At 49.9% G+C, this 25,751-nt stretch overlaps 1 protein-coding gene across 1 annotated transcript in view; it reads left to right on the plus strand.

Annotated features, from left to right (window-relative positions):
• Positions 1-1,497: 1,497 nt before the first annotated feature.
• nrxn3a (neurexin 3a) overlaps positions 1,498-25,751 on the plus strand; it is a 167,520-nt gene continuing 143,266 nt past the window's right edge. Inside the window, exons 1-3 of the mRNA XM_056589824.1 lie at positions 1,498-2,194; positions 11,274-11,300; positions 11,939-12,007. Of these exons, the coding sequence (XP_056445799.1) occupies positions 1,498-2,194; positions 11,274-11,300; positions 11,939-12,007 (793 nt within the window). The remainder of the gene's footprint in view (positions 2,195-11,273; positions 11,301-11,938; positions 12,008-25,751) is intronic.

The raw sequence follows: 25,751 nt of genomic DNA on the forward strand, positions 1-25,751 counted from the left end.
TTACAAAAGATCTTCAGCCAACACATAACAGAGGAGCTGAGATTGTCCTTTGAAAATTCATATATGTCTTCAATACACCTCAACAGAATACACAAATATAAAGATGATTGGCCCAAGTAATCTGTTTACCTCAGAATTGTAACACAAGTAAAGCTATTATTTCACCGCACTGTATGTAACCAACAACAAGCCAACGTCTCCAGCACTTATTGACAAGTTACGTCTTTGACTAGAAATCTTAGCGTTTAATTATTCAGAATCCACCTACTCTCTCTCTCTCTCTCTCTCTCTCTCTCTCTCTCTCTCTCTCTCTCTCTCTCTCTCTCTCAGCTCTCAGTCCCTCAGTAATGTGTATTCAGCAGAAAGCAGAACATTCACCCTGGCCATCAGATAAAGGCGGTCTGAGCCTGGCTGATTGATAGTCATGCGCTGCCATGAGAATAATGAGACTAATTTTCCTAGCAGATGACTGATAGCTCTAAACAACCTTTTACTGAGGGGAGAAACGGGGGGGAAAAAGAGAGGAAAATCAGCGCGACTCTTAATTAAGTTGGGTGTCCAGCTACAATTTGCCTTATCTGCGCATAACAATGACCAAAAAAACACTCGCATACATTCAAATGTATATTTAGTAATACAATCTGGTTTTCCATTTTGATTGACAAGGTGTACGGCACTTTTCTTGACAGCTGCTCAGCAATATTTCCAACATTAAATATTTGAACTATTCATCAACATACAACGATCGACGACCAACGTATGATAATCTGAGTCACAGGGGTGTGATTCATGAATATATCTTCCTGTGCATGGAGCTACCCTCTGGTCACAATCAGCCCTGAGAGCCTCCCGGTCAATGTGCACCAGGAACAGTCCCACTATGTGATTCATGACGTGATGTAAAATCAATGCAAACGACAATGCAATGAGATAACCCCTTTCTCCTCGTCCCGTCTCTGACAGTACTGGAACGGATGGAGGCCAGAAGAACCCCCATGAAGCCCAGTCCCCAGGTGACAACATGAAGGAGACCGCTCCCCAGAGAGCCAGCGGAGTCCTCCTCATCAGACCTTGCACCATGAGTCTCAATCTGCTTTAGAGCCCAACCTGGACAGGAGCCCTCCGTTCTGTTCCTCTCTCTCCCGGCCTCTCCTTTCCTCTGCCCTTCCCTTTCTCAACACATTCCCTCAAGCCTCCGTTGGCCCCAACCCGCCTGGGCCCTCTGCTCCTGTGAATGGCCTTAAGACTGTTAACGACAAAGACTGTTCTCCCCCCCGTCCCCGTGAATAAATACCTATTTTTTTTAAAATAAATTACACTAAGTGTGTATATAAATATATATATATATATATCTATATCTCTGTGGACATACTTTTGGATATATCTTTGGATAGTAACTTCACAAACGGGATCTAATTTGATCCGACTTCAGTGACCAGAGTTCCATGCTAACAGACCTAGCGGGATTAGCTCTGCTCTGCCATCCCTCGCCACAACATGGACGTCCTGGCGTTTTGTCTGAGGCTGCAGACCGTCCTGGGCGCCTTGCTCGGCGCGGCCTCGGGCCTCGAGTTCCTGGGCACCTCGGGCCAGTGGGCGCGCTACCTCCGCTGGGACGCCAGCACGCGCGGCGACCTCAGCCTGCGCTTCAAGACGGGCGCCTCGGAGGCGCTGCTGCTCTACTTCGACGACGGCGGCTACTGTGACTACCTGCAGCTGGCGGTGGCGGAGGGGCGGCTGCGGCTGCGCTTCAGCATCGACTGCGCCGAGACGGCGGTGGTGTCGGACCGGCGCGTGGACGACGGCCGCTGGCACCTGGCCGCGCTGAGCCGGCTCAACCTGCGCACGGCGCTGGTGCTGGACGGCCAGGCCAAGGCGGACGAGGTGCGGCCCCAGCGGCAGTACATGAAGATCGTCAGCGACCTGTTCCTGGGAGGCGTGCCCCAGGACATCCGCGCCGAGGCCCTCACGCTGCCCACCGTGCGCGACGCCGCGCCCTTCCGCGGGGCGGTCGCCGACCTGAAGTACGGCAGCTCGGAGCCCGTGCTGCTGGGCAGCCTGCGGGTGGCGCTGGAGTCAGAGGGCCGCTGCACGGTCAACCGCTGTGAGAACGGGGGCAGCTGCCTGGTGGTGGACCGGGAGCCCTACTGCGACTGCTCCAAGACCGAGTACAAGGGCCGCTTCTGCAACGAAGGTACGGGTTACCACCCCCCCTGAAGAGGGCGTTATCACTGAGACCGCCAGTCTATTGGGTTACCCCCCCTGAAGTGAGCGTTATCACTGAGACCGCCAGTCTATTGGGTTACCCCCCCTAAAGTGAGCGTTATCACTGAGACCGCCAGTCTATTGGGTTACCCCCCCTGAAGAGGGCGTTATCACTGAGACCGCCAGTCTATTGGGTTACCCCCCCTAAAGTGGGCGTTATCACTGAGACCGCCAGTCTATTGGGTTACCCCCCCTGAAGTGAGCATTATCACTGAGACCGCCAGTCCCATTGGGTTACCCCCCCTGTAGTGAGGGTTATCACTGAGACCGCCAGTCCCATTGGGTTACCCCCCCTGAAGTGATCATTATCACTGAGACCGCCAGTCTATTGGGTTACCCCCCCTGAAGAGGGCGTTATCACTGAGACCGCCAGTCCCATTGGGTTACCCCCCCTTAGGTGAGCATGATGAGTGAGACCGCCAGTCCCATTGGGTTACCCCCCCTTAGGTGAGCATGATGAGTGAGACCGCCAGTCCCATTGGGTTACCCTCCCTTAGGTGAGCATGATGAGTGAGACCGCCAGTCCCATTGGGTTACCCTCCCTTAGGTGAGCATGATGAGTGAGACCGCCAGTCCCATTGGGTTACCCTCCCTTAGGTGAGCATGATGAGTGAGACCGCCAGTCCCATTGGGTTACCCCCCCTGAAGAGGGCGTTATCACTGAGACCGCCAGTCCCATTGGGTTACCCTCCCTTAGGTGAGCATGATGAGTGAGACCGCCAGTCCCATTGGGTTACCCTCCCTTAGGTGAGCATGATGAGTGAGACCGCCAGTCCCATTGGGTTACCCTCCCTTAGGTGAGCATGATGAGTGAGACCGCCAGTCCCATTGGGTTACCCTCCCTTAGGTGAGCATGATGAGTGAGACCGCCAGTCCCATTGGGTTACCCTCCCTTAGGTGAGCATGATGAGTGAGACCGCCAGTCCCATTGGGTTACCCTCCCTTAGGTGAGCATGATGAGTGAGACCGCCAGTCCCATTGGGTTACCCCCCCTGAAGTGAGGGTTATCACTGAGACCGCCCATCCCCTGGGCGACGTGTGATTCGCTAATATCATTTCACAGGAAGCATCGTCTTAAAGGAATGATGTTTAACATTTTGAAGAGAAAAAACCGCTGTGATGCATTTAGAAAATGTCTCCAGATGCTTTTAGTCCAGGAAGTGTTTCCTGCTGCTGGTTTCTGGGTCTCTGAAACGGTTTGACTTTGAAAGTCTCCTTGGTCGTCATAGCGATACGTTATAGTGGAATTATACTCCCTGTGTGCCCGTGATGAAGGTCTACTTGTAGACGTGGAGCCGACAGACTCTGGGCTGTAAAGAATCAAACAGCTAATCTCAGCAGTGTCGGCCCGGGGGGGGGGCAGGTTAATGGCGTCGGTCCTGCAGGCGCTGATAAGGACGCCTACAGAGGGGGGGGCTTTCTGAGCCCATTTTTCTTCACCCAATCATAAGATGGCAGGTGTTCAAATCACATCCTTTTGTGCTGCGGAGGCTCCAGCTTTGATTCAATCACAATACAGCTGGTTCCGGCATGGACCAAAATTGATTTCTATTTTATTTTTTTAAATAACTTTTGCTCTCTCCCCCCCTATTCATTTTCTCCCCAAAGAGGAATTAAAAAAATGCCTTTAACGTACTGGATATTCACCAACTTTGATTTCCATTTATTTGATAATGTTTTAGCAAAGGGAGGCTGTTCCCAAACCTGCATGTTAATTTACAAATGCATAGATGAGGACAAATTCAGATTAAACCTTGATCCTCCCTCCTGGGATATTGTGTAATTAGGTATGACACATATCCTGTAAAGTGGATGAGACCGCACAGGCAGGGAAGGAATGCTGTAGTCTGTAGTTTGATCAGCGATTCATCTTTGGGCTTGTCCTTTTTTACCCGTTATGATGAATCAGGAGTTGGCTTACCCTGAATCTCTAAACTGTTACGGTTAGGGTTAGGGTTAGGTTTAGCCTTGGCACTCTAAACTGTGCGTCGTTTGCATCCGGTTGGGCACGACAGCAGATCTGGTGTGGAACGGTGAAAGGATGCCAATCTGCAAGTGCAGATTACATTGTCTAAACGTGGACTGGTTCAAAGTGCTCCTCTGCTGGGGAGGGGTGATGGGGGAGGGGTGATGGGAGAGGGATGGGGGAGGGATGGGGTGGGTGTCCCTTTTTTATTTTCCTCTCACTTGGTGTCGCTCAGTCGTTCTGCTTCCTTTGACTCTATGTTAAATGATGTTCCACCGGCTGAGGTTGAGCTTCTGCTTTTCGCGTGTCCAGCCCCCCCCCCCCCCCCCTTCCTGTGGTTGTCTTTCCATGCAGATACAATTTAGAAAGGTAGCTAGCATGCACCCTGTATAATCCTCTGTGGACGATGGGTTTATGACGACAAAGCAAATGGCACGATGAATGCGATGGAAAAACACATGAAAATAATTAATCTATCTATTATATATTATAAACGTTTCTATGATGTGTGCCAGTCGACTTGCATTTTATGTGTGGTTTACAGTAAACTGTAAACTCACCCATGCTTCAACAGCCACCAATATCACCACGACCACCACCTCCAACTCCCCCTAATATATGAACTCACCACGAATAACACAATGTTGACTTTAAGATGAACATGTTTGAATAGATGCGACAGATTTAGGGGGGGGGGGGGGGGGGGGGCTGATCCAGCCAGGCCCCTCCAACGGACTCGCACCTGAACAGGGAGCTCTCCCCGGCTGGTGCTGGGGCACAAAGCGCTCCGTGATGTGCTGCTGGTCGCCCGGCGCGGTGGTTTTCCCTGCACTTGATTTACAGCCTCCACGACAGGAGCACCGTCTTCTTCCCGCTTGACTTATGTCTGCTCCCGCCTCCCCCCTCCCACTCCTCCCGCTCCTCCCGCTCCTCCCGGCCTGTGGGCCCGCTGCGCTGCGCAGATAAGAGCCGTGGAGGCAGGGAGCTAAAAACAGCCCGGGATAAATAACCGTGCGTAATGAGGCTGGACACTATTCAGCGTTGGATGACCAGAGCTCCTCGTTAACGGAGAGAGATACAAATACACGGAGAAGGAGAGAGAATCCTTACTATAGGAATGCACCAAAATGCAAAAAGGATAGTCATGGTGTAGGCCTACATCTTCCATATTATATCTTAAATGTTGGGGCTATAATGAAATGCGTTGCTTTAGGGAGTAGACTGACGGAGACAATAAGTGTGTACAAAGTCAAAATATAAAAAATATTGGTTACGTTGAAGCATGATCTATGTGTCAGTTGAATGTGGACTAATAAGTCGATGGAGGAGTATTGCTTCAAGAAAGAACCGTCTGCATTTCACATTAAAATACCATAATAACTGGTTCCAGTGCAGTCATTAAACATTAGACATGGGAGATGTGAGGATTTCCAAAAAGTGTATGTTGGATCTATTGTGATAAGAGATGGATGGGTACATTTTGTCAATCTACTATGCAATTAATTTTTAGAGGTTAAAGATAAGTGTTAAAGTTGCATACATTAAACATATCTGACGTACTATATCAATTATTAGCTACGTAGTTATAAAATGTTAAGATAAGCAATAATGGTTCTATAATCTCTGGATATGAAACATCTAAATTGTCTGTCTTCACCATTCATCATTTAAAATATCAGGAAAATCTCTTTAAAAAAACAGCACAATATACTGAATTATATATAATATATATACTTAAACAACAGTTTCTAATAATGCAGGCACATGTCAACATAGTAAAGGATTGGTCTTTTAAGTGTGACTCAGTGCTAACCACTGATGAGTTTCCCATGATGCTAACAACATGCTAAAGGAACGCGTGTAGCTCCAGAGAGAGCAGCGCGCTGAGGGCGGCCAGGCCCGGCTGGGTCTGCATCTCAGCCAGTTAATCAGCATCTCATTTAGATCAGGGCAAACAAGATTGTGAACTCTTGCTCTCCTTTAATCAATGACTAATTAAGTCAACAGTAGAGGGGGAACCACCATCGTTGCCTTCTTTTGATAAGTAGAATGGATTACCTAAACGCAGGGGACCCTTGGTAAAACTAACCCGGATTAGGACTCCCCTCCCTGGGGACAAACCGAGGACGAGTCCGGGCAGGATTCACCGCACACCCACCTGACCACCAAGATGATAAAGCATTTGTTAACACGCCTCAGGCTCACACGATGCGATGCAAGGCTCTGACCCGGCATCAATGGATCAGTGTGTTGAGATGGGTTGTACCTCTTGCTGCTCACACGGTCAGTGCACAACATTTAAATGACAATCCATTTGTGTATTCAACTCCTCAAGCAGGCTCACTTACCTAGGGAATAAATCCACCATGGCCTCTACAAGTTAGACTAAAGTGGATTTAAAAATAGAAACTAAAAACGTAGCTCCTCGTTGAGGCCCTCCAGACACCAGCTCTGACCTTGTTGTGTTGGTGCTTTCCATTGGTCAGTTCTTAGAATGCGTACATTACTGCACTTGTTCCACTATCACCCCCCCCCCCCCTGAGCCTTCAGCTTGGGGTTGACGATGTTTCCTCTGGAGTCGAGGAGTTGAAGCCCCAGGTGGTGTAGCGGACAGTCAGTAATCTCCACATTGACTCCCAGACAACGGCCTTCGTTCCTTAACCTTAATGTTTAAATGGGTTCGAGGTGACGAGCCAGCTCCCGTCTGACCATGGCCAGCTTACCTTCTGTTAGCTAACAGAAGGTTAGCTAACAGAAGGTTAGCTGACCATGGCCAGCTAACTTCTGTTAGCTAACCTTCTGTTAGCTAACAGAAGGTTAGCTGACCATGGCCAGCTAGCTTCTGTTAGCTAACCTTCTGTTAGCTAACAGAAGGTTAGCTGACCATGGCCAGCTAGCTTCTGTTAGCTAACAGAAGGTTAGCTGACCATGGCCAGCTAGCTTCTGTTAGCTAACAGAAGGTTAGCTAACAGAAGGTTAGCTGACCATGGCCAGCTAGCTTCTGTTAGCTAACAGAAGGTTAGCTGACCATGGCCAGCTAGCTTCTGTTAGCTAACAGAAGGTTAGCTGACCATGGCCAGCTAGCTTCTGTTAGCTAACAGAAGGTTAGCTAACAGAAGGTTAGCTGACCATGGCCAGCTAGCTTTCTGTTAGCTAACCGTCTGGTAGCTAGCCGTGTTCGGACGGCCAGCCTAGCGCCCAGCGCTCTGCTGTAGCGCCCTCGTGGGTGGAGCTCTGGAGGGGGGTGGAGCTCTGTGGAGGGGTGGGGCAGAGTGGAGGGTTGGAGGGCTGGGTGGAGCAGAGTGCAGTCGGGTGCAGCCATCGCTCCACCAGCTGTAAGCGGCCCCACTGGGCCGCCGGTTGACCCGTATCACGGTGGCCGGTGTCAGCCAGCTGGCTCCACCCGTGGCCGGTGTCTGGCTCCACCCGTCCTCCACCACCACAGCAAACCCACACTGCTCCTCCTTTGGCCTCATCGCCATGGCAACCAGGGCGCGAGCAGGCCCGCCCCGTGAGAGCCCTGCTGCCACGCAGCGCTTTGGACAGCAACCGTTCAGGAGGATTACGGTCACTGGGGCGACCTCTGGTCATCATTCTCACTTCCTGTGTTCTTCATTAAGGTCTGGAGACGCATGGAGGGACACCTTGGTATTCTACGGTGCCGGGATTACAAACAGAGATGTTAACATTGAACATTGAACCGCAACCTTCTAAACATCCAAACACAAACAAACAAACCCATAAGATTTTAAATCCTATTTTTTAAATCCTCTGCCGCTAAAAATGGGTTTTGTAATCTTTCCCAGCTCTGAGTTGACCTTTGTGAATAATGATGATGATAATAACCAAAGCGCTAATGACTCCATGTGTCGTGGCGTGAAGCTAGGGTTAGCGTGTCCACAGCGCACACAGGTTCACCTTTCACCCTGATTGCATCAACACAATGCAATCGATTACATTAACCGCGGAAATCTCTCCCCTGCTCTCTGCGGGCGGGCGCCCTACGTCCCTTTAAATGACCCATTTAAGTGAGTAATCCACTGCACATATACTGTCCCCTGGCAGATATACCGGCCCCGTCCTGCACGCCCCTCCCAGTGGGGGGGGGGACCCCCTATTGATCCGTTGGGGGGAGTTTTCCCAGAGAAACACACACACACACACACACACACACTCTAGACCGTCTAGATCGGGCCGTGTGTTTGTTTATTTATACTAGAGTGGAGGGCCCCTGGTCGTAGGGCCGTGGTGAGGGCCCCCGGTCAGAGGGCCGTGGTGAGGGCCCCTAGAGGCCCCAGGTCGTAGGGCCGTGGTGAGGGCCCCTAGAGGCCCCAGGTCACAGGGCCGTGGTGAGGGCCCCTAGAGGCCCCAGGTCGTAGGGCCGTGGTGAGGGCCCCTAGAGGCCCCTGGTCACTGGGCCCCTAGAGGCCCCCGGTCATTGGGCCCCTAGAGGCCCCTGGTCGTAGGGCCCGGTCACAGGGCCGTGGTGAGGGCCCCTAGAGGCCCCCGGTCATTGGGCCCCTAGAGGCCCCCGGTCATAGGGCTGTGGTGAGGGCCCCTAGGGGCCCCCGGTCATAGGGTCGTGGTGAGGGCCCCTAGAGGCCCCCGGTCATAGGGCTGTGGTGAGGGCCCCTAGGGGCCTGTGCTCCTACTAGGATCTCTGTAGTGTCTCTGAGTATACGAGGCGCCATAACAGCACTGAGTCGTGACCGTATGAAGTCACGTGTGCTGACAGCATCCGGAACACCGTCAGCTGCTCTTAAAGTCCCACCTCCGTCAGGGATGCGTCTTCACGGCCGTGGATCCCTCAGTGGACGGCTGTCCCTGTTGGCCCCGTCTACTGCAGGGCTGGGACACACCGCACTGCAAACACAAACACATGCCGGCCTCGGACCCCCCGCCCCCTGCCAATCTGGCCCCCCAGCCCCCCCCCTCGTAGCCACAGCCCCGTCCTTATGTCCACCCGAGCAGACGGACAGATCCCCTAAACCTCGGGCCCTTGGGACCTGCGTGAGGCAGTTGATTTATTTTAGATTTCCGTCGCGTTTCAACTTGACACTCAAACGCAAGACGACCCCCCCGCTCGCAGAAGAGATTAGAGGAGATTAAGTGTGTGTTGGCATGTGTGCGTGTGTGTGTGTGTGTCAATCGGCAATTACAAACACACAAACACCCACACATACACAAGCCCGTGATCTACTCACTCTCCTACGGCCGTGTCACAGACTCGTTCCATGTTAGAGGGACATCGGACACAAGTGCTCGTCAAAACTGAATTAATAGCTAATGCATATCCGATTGACTGCCATCTGCTTGAGCTCACGTTAATACCCAATACGTGCCCAATTTCCCGCCCGCAATGAACATTTAATGGATCACAACTCAATTAGCTTAAACTTCATTTTCCCGTCCGCTGTCAGCCGCATGCGATCTAACCCGAGCGGCCAACTGTTATCATCTGTGTGGATTCAAAGACAACATGAGCTAATATGCTAAATGCTTTGTCGGGGAAGGGTAGCAAGGACCCAAAGATCATTTTTTGACCAAACAACTTCAAACAACAACCAAAATCATGAAAACATGTAATGTAATTCTGAAAGACTTCAGACCTTGTCTGACCTGTCGGCCTATCCATTTAAAAAAGAATGGGCCTTTAAACGTAATAACATGGATTATATTAATAATTGATTGATCACCTATTGCACATTGGTTTAGCATAGCTCTGAGTTCTACTATCTGCATGGAAGACTCCCTTCCCTCCCTCCTGTTGGCTTTGACCTGTGTTGGGATGCAGATGTTACCAACTGGACGATAATGCCATGGTGTTTATGAGTCTATGTGCGTGTGTGCATGAGAGGAATCAGTGTTTGCAGGCGCTATGGACAGAAACTGTATGTGTGCACATTTTTGCAAAATGTATTTTCTCCCACAGGGAACTCCTTGGAGCTTGAGGTGGAGGATCTTCCTCTCTCCATCTCCCTCTCTGCCCCTCCCCTCCTCTTCCTCGGTTCGGATTGAGTTGTACTCAGACAAACTATCCGCAGCCCGTAGTGTCACATGCACATGGTCGAGCCCCACGCCGATCCTCTGCATGAATACAGAACGTGTTCTATTGTTGCATGATGCCTCCAACATGCAAGTGACAAGAGTGTTTTCTAATGAGTTCTCCTCTTTTTGTTTTTCTATCCTTGCTGTCTTGCCTTCAACCTTTCCAGGGGTCAACAACAAAATGCCAGGTAAGTTGAATGTGAGGAACCAACATGTCCTCTTCTCTTCACACTGTGCTCCACTGCTGCAGCATCTGCCTCTTCAGTCAGTAGAATCTCTGCTCTCATAAAGATTAGCATGGGGACCATGAGTTCTGATAGCTTTTATTCTCTTTTATATTACTAAATTAAAGACAAAGTCAAGGCTGGTCGGATCCCCTAAATGTTGGTGTCCCAGTATGTATTGATATATCCGTAGACTACCGACTGTTTCACAAACATAGACCTACACATCGGACTATATATCTTGTATATTTGGAGCTCTACCAGCACCAAGATGGTAGGGGAATCCATTAGGATCTGCTGTGGTTTCGCTTATTGTGCACAGCTTACTGTGATCAAACTACAAACTATAAAAACACTGTAGGACTTGATTCTTGTTACAAGAAATCGAAAGAAAAAATGTTACCTTGCATTGGCCCTTTATGTTAGCCCACCCTTGCAGACTGGCTTAGAAGATGAATTTAACTTTGGTAAATGTAAGTGAGTAAGTTACCTAAGTAAGTGGCACGTAGGGTCCTGGAAAATGTGGATGCCCCCTAACTCCCAAGAAGAGTGTATTATTTTTTCCTGGTGAAGCTTTCCGCCACGGGGGCCACGGCGGCAAAGCTTTGTAACCTGTCAGTGTGTTCTCCGGTGCCATCCTTTCCTTACCCCCCCTGGGAAAAGATGGGTCACCTCAATACCAGAGAGTATTGGTATATCTTTGGGTTTCTGAAGTGCTCTCTCTCTCTCTTCTGTCCTTCTTTCCCTGCCCTCCCTCCTTCTCCCTCAAGGCCTCGCGCATATGATAGCCGAACAAGGTATGCCTCTTGAACTCTCTCTCCCTTCGCCTTCTCCCCAAGACAATGCATGCCGTTCAGTCTGTCGATGCGTTGTGTGTTCTGAGTAGTGATGTGCACAGAGAACGCATGCCTCTGTGTCCATCTGTACCTCCATGATGAGGTTGGTTTGGTTATTCCACTGTTAATGACAACATTGAAGACGTGGTTTTGAAAACATATTTTGTTGTGCCACCAATATTGCTTTCTTTTTCTTTTTTAAAATATTGTTATATAATTTTGCACCATCTTTTGTTTGATACAGAAGCCCCCCTTAGGCAATTGGACAAAACCAAATTTCAGGAGTCTTTAATCTCGTTCAAATGAGATAAGTGGTTTTGCAGGAGATAATAAGTTGTCATTCAAACTAGATAAACCTAGATAAGCCTCTCTGGGCTTCCGTTGTGTGCCGTGATACTGTTTTGGAATGTGGTGATTGTATGTGTTAGAGTTGCACTGCATGCTGCAATTGTGCCTTCATGTACAAACTACAATATGTATTCCTATACATTGGTATTGCTTTGCGTTCAGCACACTGACACTATGCCTGTCTTTTCCCCTGCCTCCCCCTCTCTTCCGTGGACGTCTCTTCTTCTCTCTCCTACCTGCCGCTCTTCTAGCTAAAAGCAAAGGTACAGCCTTTTCACAATCTCTCGTTTTCTACCTCTATGAAAAGCGGCGCTTGCTATGTGAGTGTTTTGGAGCCACGGGGTGTGTTGCTGTTTTTGTGCGTTGCTTTGTTTGCTCTCTTTAATGTTTGCTGTTTTGTGTTCCTGTGTTCGCTACTCTAATGTGTTTATACTCATTGGTTTGGCGGAGCGTTTCCTCGTGCCGGTGCCACAGTGAGAGGCTGGGATTAAGCGGGTAATTAAAGACACCCTTAATTGAAAGAGGAAGGGGCGAAGGTTGGGTTGCGCTTTGTGTGGCTTTGCTTTTGAGGCCCAAAGTGTGCTCGTACCTTTGTGGACACGAGATGATGTGAGTGAATGCAACAGGCAGGACGTGTTGGAACCCTGATCGCTTCACCGACGGCCAGCCTGGGTCTGACGGCACCCTCGTACGGCGCGGACGTCGGCCATAGAGGATCGGTTTTCACTGCTGCTGTGAGAGTGCTGATTTCTTCCCATTGAGTGGTGATTGGTGACTAGGCTGTGGCTAATCCAGAGCAGGAGGCCTCACATGGAAACACACAGACGGAAGCACAGAATTTGAGTCTCGGAAATGTTTTCTTCACTACGACCATTTCTGCTCTTTCGGGCATATTACCTAAATGATATCTTTCCATGCAACTTCTCCTGAGACAAATGAATGACCAAGTATGAACACGTTGAATGGGCCTACATGAGGATTCAACTTTCACGATGATGGTTGTTGCAATGTTCTCTTTCGGGATCAGAGACACACACACACGTCCTACATCTGTCTGGAACATGCTTTCCAATAACAATTTGATTGTGGATTTGATCTCCTTAAGGGATTAAAGCGATTAGGCATCAGGTCTCTGATGGTCAGCATGCTCCACTTCTACTAAAGTAATACGCATCCTGTCACAAGACTTATGGGACTCTTTGGATAATGAAAACACTGTTTCAAAATGCACATTCGGTTTTGTATGAAAGATGTTGACCTTCATGGCCGAATTCCAAACGACACACTCTACTGTTATTACTCAACTGGTACCGTTCTAGACTATAGTACTATATAATTGTAGTTTATAGTAATATAGTCTATAACTATATACTAACGGTATACTAGAATAATTCACAGCACAAACCATTCGGCAGCGGTCCTCTCATGTGATTGATGACAGAGCATTTGTTTCTGAACTGCGCTGATAAAGGCAACATGGAATATTGTCATTGCCCATTGCTGACTCCCTGATACACCCCTCAAACACATCCAATACACATGAACACACACACACACACACACACACACACACACACACACACACACACACACACACACACACACACACACACACACACACACACACACGTCACACACACACACACACACACACACACACACACACACACACACACACACACACACACACACACACACACACACACACAAATGTTTATTCTCTTCCCTTCTGTCTCAGTCTCTTTTATTCTCTCTCTTTTTTTTTCTCTCTCTCTCTCTCTCCCTCTCCACCCGCCGTACTTCCTGTCCCTGTAGTCTAATCCCCCGCTGTAGATGGCAGACATTATTAGACATCAGGTTTCCTGTCACCTCCTGTTAGAGCCCTCCCTGTCTCAGAGTCACGGGCTGCAGAGGGAGGCTCCCCCGGCTGCACGCTCTGGGAGCAGAGCACTGCGTTCCCTACAACATATGCTGACATACATGTGCTCTGTTCAGTCTTATTACATGGGGGCAAAGAATCATCCACAGCAAAAGATGGTCACGGCCTTGTTTGTGTGTTTGGGCACACTTTGGCTCGTCACTGTTAATTCAAGGATTAGGGTCATGACTCAAGCTAAACAAAGTATTCCATATGATTTAGTTTGTTCATTGTTTATCAAGCTTAAATGAATGATAGTCCTATTACAGTTTATTCGTTCTTTCTTTGAATTTGTTCTACAATATTAAGCAGAAACATACCCCTTTTCGCAAGCTGATGCCACTTTCTCAGATGCTGACTCCAATTTGCTAATCTCTCAGAACTCAAAATAGAGTTAGTCTTGTGTGTTATTTATTTGAAGACAAATCTGCCAATACGAAATGGACATAAATCCTTTTGTAGGACTTTGTCCTTTTGTCCTTGAAGGCCCCCAACACCCTCGGTGATCACCTTAACACACCATCCAGTCCAGCCTCCTGTCCGCCATCACAGAGCTGTCCTCAATATCCTTTCTGCTGTTTATTATTCATGCGATATGCCCGCTTGAGTTTGACTCTGTTATCTGGCAGGAGCATCTTCCAAAGATTATGAGCTTAGATCTCCGTTATCTGCCTCCAACCCAAAGAGGATCATCTTTTGTCTGCTGAGCCCAGGAACAGTTTGTCTGCTCCTGTTTTCATACTTTATCTTTTTTCCAACTTTTGGCTGAAATGTTAGCTATTTTAAATGAGCTATCTTAAATGAGCTATTTCTTTGCAAATGTCTTCGCAGATTTTCGAGAGAGAGAGAGAGAGAGAGAGAGAGAGAGAGAGAGAGAGAGAGAGAGAGAGAGAGAGAGAGAGAGAGAGGCTGAGAGAGAGAGACGACCCATGAAACAGTGTGCGTGTGTTGTCTAACTGGACCTGATGGAAATTGAGAAGTGGTGTCTTGGGTCGAGTCAGATTTCAAATATATCCTTATTTTGGCTCACACACACGCACACACTACAACCAGACAACACTGTGCCACAGAGTGGCAGATTGTGCCATGCACCAATACTGGCCCATGTGGCCGCGTGCCAACCGACCGACCAACACAACACACGGCCTGCCATACTGCGCCAGTGACGACAACAACAACAACACAACACACGGCCTGCCAGCACCGCCTCAGTGACGACAACAACACAACCCAACAGACAGAGAGGGACAGACAAGGGGTCCTCTCACCTCTTTCTTTCATTTTTCTTTCTCTTTCTTTCTCCTTTTGTCTCTTTCTGCCCGTGTTCCTCTGCTTCTCTCAGTCGTCTCCAGTTCCCACTCTTCCTTTAGTTGGGGTAGATAGTCAGACATAGCGGGGACGTCCTGCGCTGCATGAATGAGTGGGAGCGTTTAGTGCGCACTAGCATGAATCTGACTAACATTCATGGTTGTATTATTAGATTCCCTTATTATGAGCATGCAACAATATTAATGTGCAGCAGTGTTTATTGTTGCGTGTGTAACCGAGCGTTTTCCTCCTGCTCTGACTGCCTCTCTTCTTCCTAGTTTGTTGTCTTTAGTTTCACACACTTGTCACTTTATTGGGGTGACTTTGTTCTTCCATTTTGAGTTACTTCAATCTCTATGAAACTCTATGACTCTCCCAATCTCCCAATCCAAAGGTTTGGATTGGCTGCTCCAACAATGTTATGATTGCTTATTCTTCATTGATGTGTGTGTGTGTGTGTGTGTGTGTGTGTGTGTGTGTGTGTGTGTGTGTGTGTGTGTGTGTGTGTGTGTGTGTGTGTGTGTGTGTGTGTGTGTTCTTGTCCGTGTCTATGTGTCAGTGTGTGGGTGTGTGTGTTTGGTAAAGAAGCTGTCTTGGTGTTTCTCAGGGGGGCAGGGATGAGCTCACTTGCTGTGTAATGAGTTGCGGTGTCATTATGCAAATATATTTATAATTTGCTAATGAGCTAATCAGGTCTGATTGCGTTGCAGAGGTGCCTCCTCTCGCTAACCTTGAGGAGACATCGGTAATCAAGTCCCGATCAGGATAGAGGATTTCTCGAAGCCTGTCACACCATGATGTTTGCACGTGCACACACACATACAGGCACGCACACACACACACACACACACACACACACACACACACACACACACACACACACACACACACACACACACACACACACACACACACACACACACACACACACACACACACGTGCGCGCAAACACAACCAAGTCACTAAGACTCGGAGTCTAACGTGACCTCCAACAGGGAAATATCAGAAAATATTTATCAACACATTGATCACCGGGGGATTAATGTAAATATTTGTCACATATCCTCTTACAATGTTTTGGTGAAGCACAGAATGAAACATTCGTTTCTTTTAATTATACCGGACCTTATCCGCTTTCATACCTCTGAGAAGACTCCCCAACAACGTGTTTACCGGGACTCACACACACATCAGTCCTCCCGGAGGATCGGGGCACGTCTCAGAGCGGTGGGCTCCAGTCCCACCATGACTCAGCACATCTCTCCGCCCCGGTCGGCGTGGGTTTGGTGTTCTAGCGCCGGGACCTGACACCTGGCCCAGTGACCTCCTACCGCCTGGGGTTCTGAAGCTCGCGCTGCAGGACGTTTAAATCCTCAAACCCGACCGAGGAGAGCAGCCACTTCTCAGAGGGTCAGAGAAAGGACTGCGTGAGGCAGACCCCAGCGGCCCGTTTAGGCAGAAGAGAGAATTACAAGATTAATACAGGACTGAAAATCAAGAGTTTGAACTACACATTCAGTTGCCAAGACAGCGGAAGAGTGTTTTTACAGACGAGTGATTACTGTATGGGTCCGTCATAGTCGGCCATATTGTCCTTCTTCATGTTTAAGGGAAAAGGCAACAGTTGAACCAACTGACTCACTTTAATAAACAGACTCAGTTTAATCAACAGACTCAGTTTAATCAACAGACTCAGTTTAATAAACAGACTCAGTTTAATCAACAGACTCAGTTGAACCAACTTACTCAGTTTAATCAACAGACTCAGTTTAATCAACAGACTCAGTTTAATCAACAGACTCAGTTTAATCAACAGACTCAGTTTAATAAACAGACTCAGTTTAATCAACAGACTCAGTTTAATCAACAGACTCAGTTTAATAAACAGACTCAGTTTAATGAACTGACTCAGTTTAACAAACAGACTCAGTTTAATCAACTGACTCGGTTTAATCAACTGACTCAGCTGACTTTTTTTACCCTTTGCATTTCCCCCTCCTATTGTGTGGTTGGTGAGCATTTTTTAAGCATATAGTCAAGTCAACTATATTTATAACTTCCATTGAATACACAAGGCAGACTCAATGTGTTTCATGCAATCAAACAAACAAACCTAACAGGGATGTGTCTTAAAACAACGACTGTTATCTTATACCTTCAGAAAACCAACGCTCGGCCTCTAACCCGGTCTCTAAACCCGGTCTCTAAACCCGGTCTCTAAACCCGGTGCCCTTCACTGTCTCCCTGCCGTACCACCGGGAGCTGCTGTCATTAGATTAGCTAGCAGCCTAATTAGTCTTATCTATCAGTGTGTTAAACGTTGCCGCGTGCGCGCCTGTGTGTGTGTGTGTGTGCGTGTGTGTGTGTGTGCGTGTGCGTGTGTGTGTGTGTGTGTGTGTGTGTGTGTGTGTCTGTGTGTGTTGATTAAGCTCTTCTCTACAATGTAAACACGCTGCACATTGAGAATCAGGGGAGAGGAGTGATGAGAGTCCTGTCCGTTGTGTCTGGTTTATTTTTGTGCAGATGTGCGTTTCTTTTCTTCATTATGTGTGTGTATGCTGGATATGTTGGTTGTGATTTAGTGTGTGTTGCTTCTCTCCATGCTGGTGTCCATTGCGTGGTGTTGGGTTTGTGTGTTAGTTGTGTACACTGTGTGTGTGTGCTTGTTGCGTGTCCACCCACACTGTGTGTGTGCCTGTGTTGCGTGTCCACCCACCCTGTGTGTTGTGTGCGTGCGCTGAACACGCGGTTGTGTTAATGTTCCCCATTGATCCTCATCAGCGGGCTCCCTCACCTCACAGGTCTATTACATCCCAACAAGTACATCCCAGGTTTGGTTTGGCCCTATGGCGTCGCCATGGTGACCTTCACACCCGCCTTCCTCCATCGACACACGTGCACGCACGCACATACACACAAACACGTGCACGCACGCACATGCAAGCAGGACCACCCTGCAGCGGCCCGAGGTCTTTGCGTGTTGTGTGATCCCTGATGTGTAACCTTGTGTCGATAGCGTGTTCCGGGTTTACTGCAGAGACAGTTCTGGTCTCTGCTGGGTTGAGCCAATCTGGGAGTGAAACACGTAGCTGTTGTAAGCCGGTGTTATTCATTGTTTGTTTACTCCCTTCATTCACTGAGGGATAAACAGCGCTATAAAACATTGTCTATGGTTTTTATTCGTGTTCCAACCATTTCCCATCCAAGGCGGAGAAGTCCCGGGGAACAGAGGTGTCCTCTCTCCGTTCTGATTGGCTGTCAACTAGTTAGGTGTGGTCCTTGCTCCGTTCCGATTGGCTGTCTTCCAGTTAGGTGTGGTCCTCTCTCCGTTCTGATTGGCTGTCTTCCAGTTAGGTGTTGTCCTCGCTCCGTTCTGATTGGCTGTCGTCCAGGGGGGTGCAGCAGCAGGGACAGTCGATGGTTACTGGTGCGCTGCCACAGCTAAATGAAAGGGTCCATAATTGATGCCATGGGGTGCGCCGGTGTTTAACCCGATATGAGCCCTATGAGGAGGCCAGGAGTCCTCTGTCACACCACACATCGGTCGCTCCACGCCCGTTTAGGTCGGCACGATTGGATCCTGTGTGTGTGTGTGTGTGTGTGTGTGTGTGTGTGTGTGTGTGTGTGTGTGTGTGTGTGTGTGTGTGTGTGTGTGTGTGTGTGTGTGTGTGTGTGTGTGCACGCGTGAGGCAGGTTGAGCCTTGTGTGTGTGTGTGTGTGTGTGTGTGTGTGTGTGTGTGTGTGTGTGTGTGTGTGTGTGCGTGCGTGCATGCTTGCATGTGTGGACAGGGATTGTTTGTTGGTTTTCAGAAAGCAATTCAGTCAATGCTAGCACAAGCGACGTAAACAGCCCATCGGACACACACACACACACACACACACACACACACACACACACACACACACACACACACACACACACAGTCCCATTAGGGCGGCAGTAGGAGCTGATCATGGTTGATCACGTTGTTACCTCCCAGCAGAGCGAGGATCAGAGATATCATCAGAGGGGAAAACAACAGCCGCCATAAAACAGAGTGAGGCTGAGGTCCAGTAATGGAGGTTACATTTAGGCTAATCTCCCCTGTCAGCGCCCTGTTGCCGTGGCGACGTACCCCCCCCCCCCCACACACACACACATACACACACACACACACACACACACACACACACACACACACACACACACACACACACACACACACACACACACACACACACACACACACACACACACACACACACAGCCAAACACACAAACATACACACACCCACAGTGAAAGACAGCTCCTCAGATTATCAGGAAGAGATTAGCTTCTCTGCTTTGGAATCCCTTCAACATTGCCAATATACACTTATATACTCATTCTTAACATCTTTTTCTGACACATAAACCTGTTCCCAGGTTCTTATCGCCATTCCCAATGTAGAGTCGCTGTGTTATCGATTAATGCTAGATATAGTTGGGATTAGGGACTCGTTCTTTCAGGTTCAATGTAAAGACAATTCCCAGTATTCCATTGACTGTAAGAGCTGTCCCATTCCCCTGACATGCTGTGCATCAGGTGTGAATGGTGCTGTGAGAGCTGGTCCTCTGAATGATGAGGTGAACGTGACAGTAATGGACGAGGATCCATCCATTAGGTCAGATGTTGGCAGACATATTAAATCGAGGGCTGCAATATAGAAGGACATTCGGTTGGCGTGTAGATTCAAACGGTATTATGATGCTCGGTAATAATCCTGAAAAGTTAATGAAAGATTTGAACGTGTTTATTTGTAACCTATTGTATATTGGAGGATATTTATAATGTCAGGGACTGTGTGTGTGTGTGTGTGTGTGTGTGTGTGTGTGTGTGTGGGGGGGGCAGTCCCTCTCCAACCCATCTCTCTGTCTCATCACCCATGACCCTGCTCTGCTTCGGCCCTTATCCATTCGGTGAACCTTCCCTCTCGGCCCAACACTGTAACAGATCCAACGTGCACATCTGCCGTGTTCACCCCGGGTATCCTGACCTCCACAGGCCCACATGATGGAACTCATTTTAGCCTTCATAGTGTTCGGCACATCTGAGATGTGTCAACTATTGTCGTGCATTAAGGAATATTGTAGGATCCGTTTCATGGGTTCTGTTATGTCCTTCCGACACTTTGAATCCAAGGTTTCTTTGTGACGATATGATATTGTATTGCATTTGTTCTTTTTACTTATATTTTCTACCATGTTGTTGGATCCTGCCTTCACCTTTTTAAAGGCCCACAGTTAACCGTAACCTTGACTATCTCTGTAATTATACCCCACAGGGGTCAGTGTTGTGAGCCGCCCTGTATCGATGACAGCGGGCGATAGAGTGACACTGAAGGGCTCGTTTTGTTGTTGGTCTCGTCTGCCAGTTCAGAGCCAAGGGACTCCTGAAAAACAACCTTTGAGTACAACGCTACACAGTGTGGGGTTACTGGAACCAACAGAATTACTTTCTATTTCCAAGATGGAGTCCGACCTCCAATGGTTCTCTTCTTCTCAGCTGATGATAGATGTTAAATGATAGATAGATGATGGATAGATAGATGATAGACGTATACTTTACTGATCCCAAGGGGATGCCCACCAAACACATCGCAGTAGTATGGCAGTGCTGCGTCCTCGCCTAGTTTAGATCAGGAACGCTGGTTTGCCTTGAGAGAAAGAATTACGGCCCAAAATAACTTTGCGCTATGAACTATTGGCGAGGGAAACGCCAACACAAAATATCATTGGTTGTCATTCAAGTATATTCAAAAATGGAAAACAGCAGGTAGCTCAGCTGCTGCCGCCGTGTGCAGGGACACCACGAGCCAGTCCTCCTGGAGACTCCCTAGTCCTCCTGGAGACTCCCCTGTCCTCCTGGAGCCTCCCCAGTCCTCCTGGAGACTCCCTAGTCTGCCTGGAGAGGCTCCAGTGCCAGGATGCCGTTCACACGCTCCCTCTAGACCCGAGCACGGATCCCCATCCAGGGGAAACCCTGGGAGTGGTTCAGTTATTCGACACAGATACCAAGGTGACACTGAGCGGGTCGGCTCGGTTACTACGGCGATGGTTAATGAGAGCAGGGCAGTGGGACAGCAGGCAGAGCTGTTCTTATCTCCCACAGTCGGGATCGGGAGTGATCGGTCATGGGAAGGGGGTGGGAACGCCGGAAAACCACTGGCCAAAAGAGAGCTGAGAAAAAAGATCTTCCTTTTGTGTTTCATTATTTTATACATACGTATGTATGTATGTATGTATGTATATGTGTATATATATATATATATATATATAAATCATTTAAAGAGAGATAAAAGCAAGGCAAAAAGTATACAAAATTAATTGCCAAGAAGTGAACTTGATACGTATTGCACAATTTCAGTAAAAACTAAACAAAAGATATATATATACAGTATATCGCTATATGTTATACATAATATAGAGAAGATGAGTTTGCAGTATGAGAATAAATATCAAACTTAATAGCTCTAATAAAGAACAGCAGCGGCACGGCAGTGAGGACACGACGGCACCACAACGACCATGAAAGGGCCAATCAGGACCCCCCCCCCCCCCCCCCCCCGAGTGTTACAGCTACATGGAGGAGATCGCTCCCCCAACGCAGCGACGCTCAGAAGGAGAAAATAACCCAGGTGGTGGGGGGGACGGGGGACGGGGGACGGGGGCGCTCTAGGGGAGGAATAACAGCGCCGATCAGAGGAAACGATTAAATGGAGGCTCCTCTTGAGAATGCTTCCCCCTCACCCCCTCACCCCCTCATCCCTCTCTCTCCTCCCTAAAAACCCTGAGGGGGGAGAGAGAGGAGGGAGGTGACCAGAGAGGGAGGGGGAGGGGGTGCAGAGGGGGGAGAGAGAGAGAGAGAGGGAGAGGGAGAGGGAGAGAGAGAGAGAGAGAGAGAGAGAGAGGGAGAGGGAGAGGGAGAGAGAGAGAGAGAGAGAGAGAGAGGTGGGAGGAGGCAGGGAGAGAGAGGAGGCAGAGAGGGAGAGGGGAGGAGAGAGAGAGAGAGATGGGAGGAGGCAGAATGAGAGGGGAGGAGAGAGGGAGAGATGGGGAGAGAAAAGAGGCCGTGCAAAACAGTGTGAGAAAAAGAGTGAGTGAAAGAGTGATAGAGAGATTACTGCCGAGAATGCGCCCTGTTATCTTAATTAAATGGTTGTGTGCCCTCCCCCGATCCTTTCTCCTATTGATTTGTGCCAGAGGCTGTGTGTGTGTGTGTGTGTGTGTGTGTGTGTGTGTGTGTGTGTGTGTGTGTGTGTGTGTGTGTGTGTGTGTGTGTGTGTGTGTGTGTGTGTGTGTGTGTGTGTGTGTGTGTGTGTGTCTCCAAAGCAAAAGTCTACTCTGCAATCCTGCATCAAAGGTTTTTGACTTTTAGTCAAAATATACCCTTCCACATTATTTATTCAATTAACCGTTTTAATGTATACATTGACAAAGGAAGTGCCTCCTAAATATCAACACATACACAAGCTACGCAAATGTACACATACCTCTTTGAGCATGTTTGGAACCACACACACACACACACACACACACACACACACACACACACACACACACACACACACACACACACACACACACACACACACACACACACACGCACGCCTACTCACACACACGCACGCCTACTCACACACACACACACACACACACACACACACACACACACACACACACACTGACACACACGCCTGATGTTAACAGTTCAGTCAGTTGCTCTGTGCTCTATAACTGCTTCAGTATATCTTTTGTTTTCTTTCATCTTTTTTTTGCAATTTGAGTGACCTGCCCCCCCTCTTACTAAAAAGCAGGTCTGTGTGCATGTGGGAGAGCTGGGGGGGGGGGGGGGGGCTGTAGAGAAGGGAATGGGGGAAATGGGAGCCTTTTTCCCATTACGGGAAGTGACATTTCATTTGGACTCCATCATTCATTGCTCTCTCTCTCTCTCTCTCTCTCTCTCTCTCTCTCTCTCTCTCTCTCTCTCTCTCTCACCCCTCTTTTTCTCTCTCTCTCTCTCTCTCTCGTCGTCGTCCCTCTCTCTCTCTCTCTGCCCCCCCCCCCCCCTCTCTCTCCCACCCCCCCTCTCCCCCCTCCCCCTGGTCTTTACTATGTACGTATGTGCATAGTAAAGAGTAAAGTGTGTGTGTGTGTGTGATTGTGTGTGTGTGTGTGTGTGTGTGTGTGTGTGTGTGTGTGTGTGTGTGATTGTGTGCAATGCGAGGTGTGTAAGTCCAGTAGAATGTTATTTTAATAGTCTTTTAATGGCCCCGGCCCACGCCAGGGTGACACAATGCAGTCCTGGGCAGGCTGGGCTGGTCTGAGTAGCGGGGGCTCTGTGAGTGATTGGCCCGGCTATAAAGGATAAAGAGCCACTCGCTGGGTGCACTTGTACGGGGACTGGCTGCCTCTCTATTCATTGCAGCGTTTGGCGTGTTTTAAGTTCTCCTAAGTTTGATTGATGATCCCTTGTGTGCGTGTTAATGTGTTGGACAGGCGAGCGCTAGGATGCATCACGCTCCCCAGTCTGGGTCCTACCTGGTGGGTGTCCTGCGCTCTGGACTGAAGCGCTCAAAGGGAGGAGGGACGCCTCCGCCCACTGCATGCATCACACAGAGACACCAACAGGGTACTGGGAGACAGAACTGGGAGGAGGGACGCCCCCGCCCACTGCAAGCATCACACAGAGACACCAACAGGGTACTGGGAGACAGAACTGGGAGGAGGGACGCCTCCGCCCACTGCATGCATCACACAGAGACACCACCAGGGTACTGGGAGACAGAACTGGGAGGAGGGACGCCCCCGCCCACTGCATGCATCACACAGAGACACCACCAGGGTACTGGGAGACAGAACTGGGAGGAGTGACGCCCCCGCCCACTGCATGCATCACACAGAGACACCAACAGGGTACTGGGAGACAGAACTGGGAGGAGGTTCTGGTGAACTGGGAGGAGGTTCTGGTGGACTGGGAGGAGGTTCTGGTGGACTGGGAGGAGGTTCTGGTGGACTGGGAGGAGGTTCTGGTGAACTGGGAGGAGGTTCTGGTGAACTGGGAGGAGGTTCTGGTGGACTGGGAGGAGGTTCTGGTGAACTGGGAGGAGGTTCTGGTGGACTGGGAGGAGGTTCTGGTGAACTGGGAGGAGGTTCTGGTGAACTGGGAGGAGGTTCTGGTGGAGCGCGTCTACAGGTCCAGGAGCGGCAGCAGCCGGGCTGCCCATCGGGCGCCAGCGGGGGGGCCATGGGAGGGATGGGGGGCTCCTGGATTGGCTGTTTGGAGCGTCAGAGGGGTGGGGGGGGGGCTGGTGGAGGTGGTGAGGGTCAGATGGAGGTGGTGGAGGTCAGATGGAGGTGGTGGAGGTCAGATGGGGTGGTGGAGGTCAGATGGAGGTGGTGGAGGTGGTGGAGGTCAGATGGAGGTGGTGGAGGTCAGATGGAGGTGGTGGAGGTCAGATGGAGGTGGTGGAGGTCAGATGGAGGTGGTGGAGGTCAGATGGAGGTGGTGGAGGTCAGATGGAGGTCAGATGGAGGTGGTTGAGGGTCAGATGGAGGTGGTGGAGGTCAGATGGAGGTGGTGGAGGTCAGATGGAGGTGGTGGAGGTCAGATGGAGGTGGTGGAGGTGGTGGAGGTCAGATGGAGGTGGTGGAGGTCAGATGGGGTGGTGGAGGTCAGATGGAGGTGGTGGAGGTCAGATGGAGGTGGTGGAGGTCAGATGGAGGTGGTGGAGGTCAGATGGAGGTGGTGGAGGTGGTGGAGGTCAGATGGGGTGGTGGAGGTCAGATGGAGGTGGTGGAGGTCAGATGGAGGTGGTGGAGGTCAGATGGAGGTGGTGGAGGTCAGATGGAGGTGGTGGAGGTCAGATGGAGGTGGTGGAGGTGGTGGAGGTGGTGGAGGTCAGATGGGGTGGTGGAGGTCAGATGGAGGTGGTGGAGGTCAGATGGAGGTGGTGGAGGTCAGATGGAGGTGGTGGAGGTCAGATGGAGGTGGTGGAGGTCAGATGGGGTGGTGGAGGTCAGATGGGGTGGTGGAGGTCAGATGGAGGTGGTGGAGGTCAGATGAGGTGGTGGAGGTCAGATGGAGGTGGTGGAGGTCAGATGGAGGTGGTGGAGGTCAGATGGAGGTGGTGGAGGTCAGATGAGGTGGTGGAGGTCAGATGGAGGTGAAGGAGGTGGTGGAGGTCAGATGGAGGTGGTGGAGGTCAGATGGAGGTGGTGGAGGTCAGATGAGGTGGTGGAGGTCAGATGGAGGTGGTGGAGGTCAGATGGAGTTGGTGGAGGTCAGATGAGGTGGTGGAGGTCAGATAGAAGTGATAGAGGTGGTGAAGGTGGTGGTGGTGGAGGTGGTGGTGGTGAAGGAGGTCAGATGGAGGTGGTGGAGGTGGTGGTGGTGGTGGTGGAGGTGGTGGTAGAGGTGGTGGTGGTGGTGGTGGAGGTGGTGGTGGTGGTGGTGGAGGTGGTGGAGGTGGTGGTGGAGGTGATGGAGGTCAGATGGAGGCGAAGGAGGTGGTGGTGATGGTGGAGGTGGTGGAGGTGGTGGTGGTGTTGGAGGTGGAGGTGGTGGTGGAGGTGATGGAGGTCAGATGGAGGTGAAGGAGGTGGTGGAGGTGGTGGTGGTGGTGGAGGTGGTGGAGGTGGTGGTGGAGGTGGTGGTGGAGGTGGTGGAGGAGGTGGTGGTGGAGGTGATGGAGGTCAGATGGAGGTGGTGGAGGTGGTGGAGGTGGTTGTGGAGGTGGAGGTGGTGGAGGTGGTGGTGGAGGTGGTGGTGGTGGTGGTGGAGGTGGTGGAGGTGGTGGAGGTGGTGGTGGTGGTGGA

This window comes from Gadus chalcogrammus, chromosome 5, assembly GCF_026213295.1.
Source record: "Gadus chalcogrammus isolate NIFS_2021 chromosome 5, NIFS_Gcha_1.0, whole genome shotgun sequence".
NCBI lineage: Eukaryota > Metazoa > Chordata > Actinopteri > Gadiformes > Gadidae > Gadus > Gadus chalcogrammus.